This window comes from Embiotoca jacksoni, unplaced genomic scaffold (assembly GCF_022577435.1).
Source record: "Embiotoca jacksoni isolate LCO1_2020_lvr unplaced genomic scaffold, fEmbJac1.0.p SCAF_4, whole genome shotgun sequence".
NCBI lineage: Eukaryota > Metazoa > Chordata > Actinopteri > Embiotocidae > Embiotoca > Embiotoca jacksoni.
This window is the reverse complement of record NW_027185392.1, coordinates 12,547,503-12,556,365: the sequence shown is the minus strand read 5'-3', so window position 1 is coordinate 12,556,365 and position 8,863 is coordinate 12,547,503. Positions and strand designations below refer to the sequence as shown.

At 39.0% G+C, this 8,863-nt stretch overlaps 1 protein-coding gene across 2 annotated transcripts in view; it reads right to left on the bottom strand.

The window, feature by feature from the left end:
* Window positions 1–350: 350 nt before the first annotated feature.
* Window positions 351–8,863, bottom strand: part of npnta (nephronectin a) — a 53,111-nt gene continuing 44,598 nt past the window's right edge. For both annotated transcript variants that reach the window (XM_069166723.1, XM_069166722.1), the window contains 4 exons: window positions 5,759–5,848; window positions 4,517–4,615; window positions 2,087–2,346; window positions 351–1,825 (listed from right to left, as the gene is read on the bottom strand). In XM_069166723.1, coding sequence (XP_069022824.1) covers window positions 1,715–1,825; window positions 2,087–2,346; window positions 4,517–4,615; window positions 5,759–5,848 — 560 coding nt within the window. In that variant the 3' untranslated portion in view covers window positions 351–1,714. The remainder of the gene's footprint in view (window positions 1,826–2,086; window positions 2,347–4,516; window positions 4,616–5,758; window positions 5,849–8,863) is intronic.

Here is an 8,863-nt window from a genome sequence, read left to right as displayed (position 1 = left end):
CCCCTTGGTGTCCATTTAGAAATTGTTGTAATTGTAGATTGCATGTGCGGTCAGGATGAAGTTGTGTGAACCACTTTTTAGAATTTATAGCGTCTTTGCAGGAAAATCTGTATGAGTTTGGACAGTTATACATACAAGCTACAACTTGAGAGGTTAGTAGAGGCATCCAACCGCTAGTGGTAATTCTAGTTATTGCATAACCTTTTGTTTATACTGCTGTACATAAAGGGATACCTTTAAAAATAAGTCTGACCTCAGTTATACTTTTAAACACTGTTTCTGTCAGTAGCTACAATAAGTAAAAAAAAGTTAAAAAAAACAAAAAAAAACATGCTTTGCTTTGTAACATATCAGTAAAACGTATTTTATTTACATACTGGTCTGGATTGATCTGAATTTGGTTAACGCAACCATGCTTACAGAAAGCCTTTAAATTCCAGCCGATGCCCTTCATTATCACAGTATAATATATGCAACTATGTGCTTTAAAAGTTACAGGTAGAGCATTAATATCACACAAACACACATTTTGTGCACTTTAAATAAACCCTTGCAATACACAAGGTTTCCGTCTGTGTACATGTTCTTTAATTAAACGTTGAAATACCAACCACTTGAAATCCAATTAATATTCATACATGAATTTACATTACATTTAAACCACACAACAAACGAGATTGTATAGAGTATGTACACACAGTTACATTTACAATAATACAATTTGTGAAAGCTTAAAAAGTTGTTGGTTTCATTGTCTTTGTAACAAACTGCACTTAAGATAACAAAGCACATACTGTATAATATAAAGTAGCTGTTGATTTGCAGGTCTCATAAATCATACACTGATTTTGTTTTACATATTTCAAGTATCTGAAAAACATGATTGTAGAGAGTCTAACCAACTTAATGATGCTTCAATAGAAGGTTAGAATAGAAAAGGGGCTAAATATTTTAACTCTCTACCACCAAGCAGGCCTTTGAAATGCTGTAGCAACAAAAGAAAAGCTGAGCTGCTACAGACAAAACTGTGCTATAGCGCAGCAACCAGTAATACCAAAAGCTCAGATTCAATAATCAAAAGCCGGGCTAAACTGACTCAATAGTTACTTTTATTCTCTGGGTCTACATCAAGAGTAATCTGGATCAGAACAATTTTTTTTAATCTCCAACCCTCAACAAAATGTATACCGCTTGCAACCCTGGCCACATGTTTTAACATCAAGCAAAGAAAACTAAACAAAAGAAAATGATGGCTTGTAGGTTAAAGATCAAAGCAAAGCCAAAGCGGACTCCAAAGAAAAGGAACAATCCTCTCTCCAGGAAGAAATTAAGTGAATGTGGGCCTCTTTGTGGTGTGGCTGGAAGGTTTCCAGGGCTGTATTAGGTGGAGGACATTTTCATGGTAGGCAGGTACATGCAGGTTTCAGAGCAACAAGCTGAAGGAGTGGGAGGGACACTGAAACAACTGGAGTGTCCTGCCGGGATCCGCCTATGGGATTCACTTTAATCCTATTATTAATGGCCAGTTGAGAAACAGAAATCCACTGTTCTGCAGGCTCACAATTTTTCATATATTGTTCACAGGATGTCTGAGGGGGGCTGAGGGAGGGATCAGTGATGGCCCAGGCTGAGTGAGGGGGTTTCACAATAGAGTCAGTTCTCTTTGAGATGATTTTCCCTCTTGTTTTCACTCTGCCTTTCTCTGTTCTGTCAGTCAGAGTCTCCTCAGATTGTGCTCCTCTGTGCAGGAGCCTTTTGTCAAGGTGATGTCATCCACAGCCATCTCTCCACTTCTGCCTCGGCCACGCTCCCCCTTCAGGATCACCTGATGAACAGCAGCACATTGCACATTGAGGTACTTCTGCAGAGGAACAACCCTCACATGTTGCTTTTTGATGAGAGAGGACTTGTTCAAAGTAGACGGCACTAAATTTGCAGCCTCCTCCTTTAATTTACTTTTTATAAATAAGAATACAAATATCTCTTCACTTTTGTCAAAAAAAAAAAAGGCTGTAGAAATAATCATTTAAAATTCAACATTTGCAATATAAGTAAACTTCTTTGACATGTTTGTTGTTGTACTTACACTTTCCAGGCCCGTGCCCCATAATGTGATTTGGGTGTGCCTCCAACCATTTCCACCTGTTCGACCCCATACTGCTGGACTGTACTGCTTTCCTTTCTTCACAAACACTTGAAGCATTCCCACATGGTGACCCGCCAGCTTGTGCCGGAAAGACAGGCACAGATTGCCGTCGTTCCAGGGATCAGTCAGTGGGAGGACCAGCCGGGCCCCTCGTCCAGTCCTCTTGTTACCCGCTTCAGGAATAGTGAGGTACCTCCCACCTGCGAAGACAAGTAATGAATGTTATGGTCAATTCATGAAATATGCTCATATAATTTTTTTAGGCAACGCTGAATTGTGTTAATGGGTAACAATGGACAGCAACTTAGAAAATGTGGCACCAAAAAAGATTTTCCCTTGCTGTGAGGGGGCTCCACCTTTACACTGCAGCTGTACATTGTTATTGTATCCTTGAAATTCACTTAATAATGTAATGTTATAGATAATAAGTGTTTGTGATTGTGCACTTTTTTCTAAATGTATTATATATACTCACCAGTCTGTACAAAATGTGCATGATTAATGTATAATATTAACCATGCTTTATTGTACTTGGTTTCATAACCTAAACTGAACCAAAAAAAAGTTGATTTAAACAGACTGGAAACAAAATAAGTTAAAGTATCCCACAATGACATGAAAAGCAACCCTCTCCAAATGATAAACAGTTTACACAAACAAAAACAAAAGTAGGTATATTGTTTTACTTACTCAATAGACTCAACCCTTGCAGATAGCTATGGTTTTATTTGCTAAGGTTTTGGGATGTGTTTATTTTTACTACTACAGTAAGTGGTGCATTGAGTTCCACTCGTGTGTGCGCAGCACTGAAGCATAACATTGGAAAATCTGAACGACAGCACAGTTTTCCACAAATATTCTGGTTTAGCCACCCAATTTACAGACCTCACTACAAGAAATAAATCACATGCAAGCTGTTGCCAATGAGGTCTGTGGATTGTCCCAAGTAAGTGGAGCACTGTCTGGAAAAGACTATTTTTGACTGAGTTGTCAAAAATAAAAAAAAAAAAGATTAATTCACTTAACTGCAAAGAAATAAAAACCCAAAATGTAAGAAAATGTTTTCCTCTTACTGTTTTCTGAAATTTAGGTGAACTGATGCTTTTAAAATAAGACTTGCAAAAATAGATAATTGATAAAGACTTGACCTACTTATGTTACTTCGCTTTAAAATATTGCCAGATGCCATTGGCAATTTTTTTGTTAATTCATGCATTAGTTAATGATAGCTATAGTGTTAAAAATTTAAAGGTGAAAAGAGCTTCTGGGTAATAGCTGATTAATGCTGATGTATTTTGCTTATCTAGTAGATCCATGTATGGTTGGTGTTAACCGCAGGGGGTGCAATACGTATCAGTGGGCCACAGAGGCTTTCTGCATAAATTATGAGCACCCTCAAAATCTGTCCTAATCTTCTAACAGGCATGCATGTTTGTCAGTGACTGGCTATCATAAAGTGATGAACAGTAGTCACATGCTTCACAATACACTGAAGATGTAGTAAAAAATAATAATTATGTATTCATAACTTAGACAATCTCAGACAACAGACCACGCTAAATATAAATGTTGCTTCTTAAGTGGAATTACTCTAATTAGCTTATGATTTATGTAGAATACGTGGGAACTCAAAGGTCTGGGCAAACATTTTTATTCACACTGATGAAGAAACAAAAGACTTGGCTGAAATAAGGCTGAATGTCTGGAAACACACTAATAACTGCAAAACTAAGCCAGTTGGCAGTAGGGGCCAGATGTAGTTATTCTCACTTGAACAGTGCCAGCACACTGCACTGTTTAGACTTCACACTGCCTCTTCTGAGTCCTCTCAGAATAATTTACCACAACTTCCCCTCCTATGAACACAAATAGAAACAGTGTCGAATTCCCATTTAATGAGAGCCACAGGTATCGCTGATGGGTCGCGTGATCCACTTCTCATTTGCATCGCTTTGTAGAGTATCGCACTAATCTCCCGAAAAGACAAACTACTTCCCTCGAGTAATTTTCATCTTGACCTGTGGAACAAAACTGAACTGCTTTGATTGTCTTTGTGTGTACCTGTCAGGATGGAACACTGCTAGTCTCATTTCCATGGACTGACTATAAACAAACAATTCTTTTGAAGATGATTTTTTTTGGGGGGCATTTTTGCCTTTTATTCAGATGCAGTGTAGACAAACAAGGAATATGGGGAAACAGCGCAGGGGAATGACATGCAGTAAAGGTCCGGCTGGCCGGGAAGTGAACCAGGAACCAGGGACTCCATGTGCTTTGCGCCCTAACCAGGTGGATATCAGGTTGCCCAAAACAAACAGTTTTTCTTATTAAAAGTGTGTGAGTGAGAATTGACCCTTGCCCTTCAATTACCTGATGGATCAGGCGTCGTCTCCCAGTGCAGGTCTCCGTCTTTGTCTCTGATCCAGCCACAAAGACCATCATCAAAGGAGCAGCTCAGATACCCCGACTCTGGATAACACAAAACACACATTTCAGAGAAGTGGAGACATGCTGTAGGCTTCAGTCTGCTCTACATAATGCTTCACAGGAGCCTTGCTGTGTGCCCCCAACTCTGCCAGGAGCAAAAGAGTTGCTGAAGGACTTTCTGATTAATATGATGATACAATAAGAGTGTAAACATTTGTTTACAATTGTTGTGGTTTCTGAAGAGAGCCGATGCATTGAGAAAAAAATCCAATGGAAATGGAGCTGGCGTAAGTCGCAAGTAAAAAGGCATTAATCTAAAAAAAAAAAAATACATATATATGAGTTACTGGAACTGATGATATCTACGTGTCTGTATGGGAGGGAGTGTACCTCTATGTAAAAACCATATTGTCTGCATGAAATAGACCAAAATGTAATAGATTATGGTTACAACAGTCATAATATTCAATGACTGATGATTTCTCTCCCAGCGATGATTCCCAGACAATAACATTAAGGCAAAGCAGGCACAACAGTTGCCGTTTTATCCATGCATTACTCTACAAATTGGTTCAAAGATAAGAGTAACATCCATCATTTTGTGTCTGAAATAGGGTTTCCAAATAAACACTTTTCAGTTCATTTTCTGAGCCAATGAAAATGCCTTCTCTCTTGACACAGTATATCAATTGATGCACTGTGAACCAAAATAAACATGCAGCTAAAGCATTAGGCAATTTAATCTGCATACCATTGACATCAATAGATCACATTGAGCAAACATGACAGAAAATTCTGTCTCTTCTCAAAAGCCCAGTTGTTGTTGCAGAAACTCTTGAGTACTTTGCAGGTTTAGAGCAGAGCTCTTATATGCTTCTAAATGATTCATTAATCATTCAAGCAGTCAAGCAATCAAGCAAGCATAATGTAAAAAGTGGTAAAGTCTGGCATTCCGGGCTGTGAGCCATAATTTAAACGGATACGGCCAGATGTCATGTGTCACCCCCTGCTGAAAGCCCTATCGCAACACATCTGGTCACTGTAACACCTTCACCTTCGCAACCCCACTGCAGGAGTTGATTGTCAGTTTCATTTTGCCCATAGCAAGTGTGGCTCGTCCGTCATCATTTAAGACGTATGAGCGGGGCTGTTGCTGATTGTCTCCGTCAATTGTGCTGCATTTACCTGGATCATCCTTGGCTTCATCAGCTGTGTTGCCGAGCTCAATGTCAAAATCAATGTCGAGGACGGTGTTGTGGCCGTGTTTCCGCGGGACTGAGGAGAGACATGGGAGATGCAGGTTTAGATAAAGGATTAACTAAGGTGTTATATTTGTTCACTGTCATCTGCTTGTGGCTATTGTATGGCTTTGTTTCATTATTCAACAAGGACTTTACAAGAATGAATCAATGTCACGATTTAGTGGCTGCATAGCCAGGGCTAAGCACACTTAATAACAGTGCATGGATGATCAGAATACCTGAGAAAACCTATCGGAGTCAAATGTGAATCTTAACGAGGAAAAGGGCGGTGGTTAATCTGATGCAACGTCTGGGCAAATGTTGCTGCTGCACAACCAGGAGCTTCAGTACACGCACACACACATACACAGTACACAACCAGTCCTGAAATAGCCTCTGTGCTTCTCCAATGGGGTCACACTGCACAAAATACTAAAGGCCAACCTTTAGTAAAGGTCAACTGTGTGCAGCATAAAAAAATGTTTTTACATTGACAAACCTTTTGTAGAGAGAGCTGCTTTGACAATTTTATTTGATTGGAATTATAATTGACTCTGCTGGTTTTAAAATGCCTTCATTAAAATGTTCTTCATAGGGTACAAAAATGAAAAATACAGATAAAAATCTTCATTAAACCATGCATTGTATTTGCAGATAAAACACGTCGGTGGAATTTAATGAGACAAACTATCAACTCTTTCTCAGCGCCCGAGGCACATTCTTGTGCTTACACCATGAATGAAATGTAACCTGCACTTGAACTGTTAACTCCCAGAGTCCCTAACATGTGGTCCCTCCAGTCAGCACTGAGGGCCTATCCCCATGCCGGGTCACAACCACCTGACAGACTGCGATGGAGTCTGTTAGTCAAAGGAATCCGAGAGCGGGGAGGTCGCACCAGGCTCTCCAACAATGCCAGGCATCCAGGTCTCAGTGTGTGTGTCTGTGCTTCTAAGGAATTACCCCCCCTCCCCTAAAAATATTGCATTCAGTCGTAGAGTGGATATATAAAGAGTAAATCCAGTGATATGCTGATCAAAGCAGCAGTAATTTGAACGGTGACAGTGACAAGGAAAAAATAGTTGTGTTTGACTATCCTACATGTGTTTTCGCTGCTGACAGTTTGTATGTATGTATACATGTATGACTTATGTACTTAAGTCCAAAACTAAATAATATTATTACCCAGAGTTGAGTTTTCTATTTATACACCTACCTCACTACAATAAAGGTGAATGGAATTTTATGAGCCACTACAAAAATAAAAAATGTAAATTTGAAGAATTCAAGAAGTTTTCCAGAAATAATGCCCCAGTTACACAGTATAAACTATGGACCTTACTGTCAACAGTTCTTGTGTTTTTTTTCTTTGGCATAGTAGTTCAAATGCCAACTTTTCCCAGCAAGGTCAGTGGATTATCCAGAGTAACTGGGCCACTGTTTCTGTTTTGAGCACTACAAACAAAATCCCAGTCACCTCAATTATTCTGGCAGGAATCTCACATCTCAAAATGTCAGTACATAAAAAACAAACTACAATGTCTGCATGGCAGAATACCAAAGCTCTGTAATATGGGGAAGAGACTCCTGTGAAATGATTTGTTAAAAACCTTTGTCTTCAAACTACATTTTGGTGCATTTCCCCCTTGACCTTGAATGGTTAATTCCATCCAAATATTTGAGAGATCAAAAAAGTGCTGAAGTGTTTGCTGCCAAAATGTAGCCTGTTTATGTCTGCCAAAATGTTGAGCAAACAGGTTCACGATTAATCAGCAGAACACTTTTCCCCTTGACTTTTTACAGTTTGGAGACAAATATGCACATTTCATCATTTTCTTTTTTTCAGATTCAGGGTAGCTAACTTTCCTTTGGTTGACATTATGTTACACCATCACACTTGTATGAAAACCCTATATCTCCAAAATGCCAGCCTGTATAGAGCTTAGATAAACAACTTTTCTTTTGGCTTGGTGTAAACACATTTTTGACACAATCAGAGGGTTTTGGAAACATTTTATGAGTCTCAAAAGCTTTAGGGTTTCCTCATCCTGCAGACAGCATATATATTTATGTTTTGGGAAATATGTTTATACCCTTTCTTGTTGACTTAGATGTAAAGATTAATTCGACTCTCATGTCAGTGTCTTAACCATGGAGCTAGAACTGGGAGGTAACTCACTAATAGGATACAGACTGGAAGCAGGGAGAAAAACTAGCATACCTCTTTTCAAAGTTAAACTATTCGCATTTTATAAGGTCACTAATATGCATTTTAATCCTCACACAAACAGTGACAAAGAAATGTGTAGTTTTATGAGCATTTATGTACCTTAACTATTGTTTAGCTGGAAAGGTTATTTGCAAAAATATGTTTGACGCCTCAGAACACCACAGTAGAGCTCAGTGTTGACAGTCTGACCTTGGTGGACAAATTCATGGTGCACAATCCTGAGAGTGTCCAAGAAAACCCATCCAGTTGCGCCTGTGACCTGATGCGCCTCTTTCGGTTTTGGACAGTGACTCACAGTCTTTTTGACACACCCTCGGATTTTTGAAATTTGTAATTTCTATTCTTTATGTTAAGATGACCACCTTCCAACTCCAGATTTATACTTAACACCAAGATATTGAGGTAGGTATTGATCTTTTCATTATATTTGACATAAATGTTGAGCTTTTCTTTTAACGTATGCAAAAACAAGTGAGGGTTACAGATAAGATTTCACTGGAGAGTAATGATATTGTTGAGTGTACAGGTCCAGACTGAAAGGAATTTACAATACTCTGCACACCTGCACTTTGAGGCACAGCTGAAGTGTTCTTCACACCACTTTGGGCTCTTTTCATTTTTATTCCTTTTTCTGTTTAATTATTTGAATAATCACTCAGTGATGTCTCTGCTTCCTCACTCTCTCATCTTAGTCAAACCATACACAGGAAGCTGTGATTTCGAGAGCTGCTCTGCCGTGGTGCAGACTATTAGATTGATGTCTCCCTCAAGCAGGGCAGACAGGTGTTAAGGTAATCTTCTCTCTCTTTCCTTTTTCTA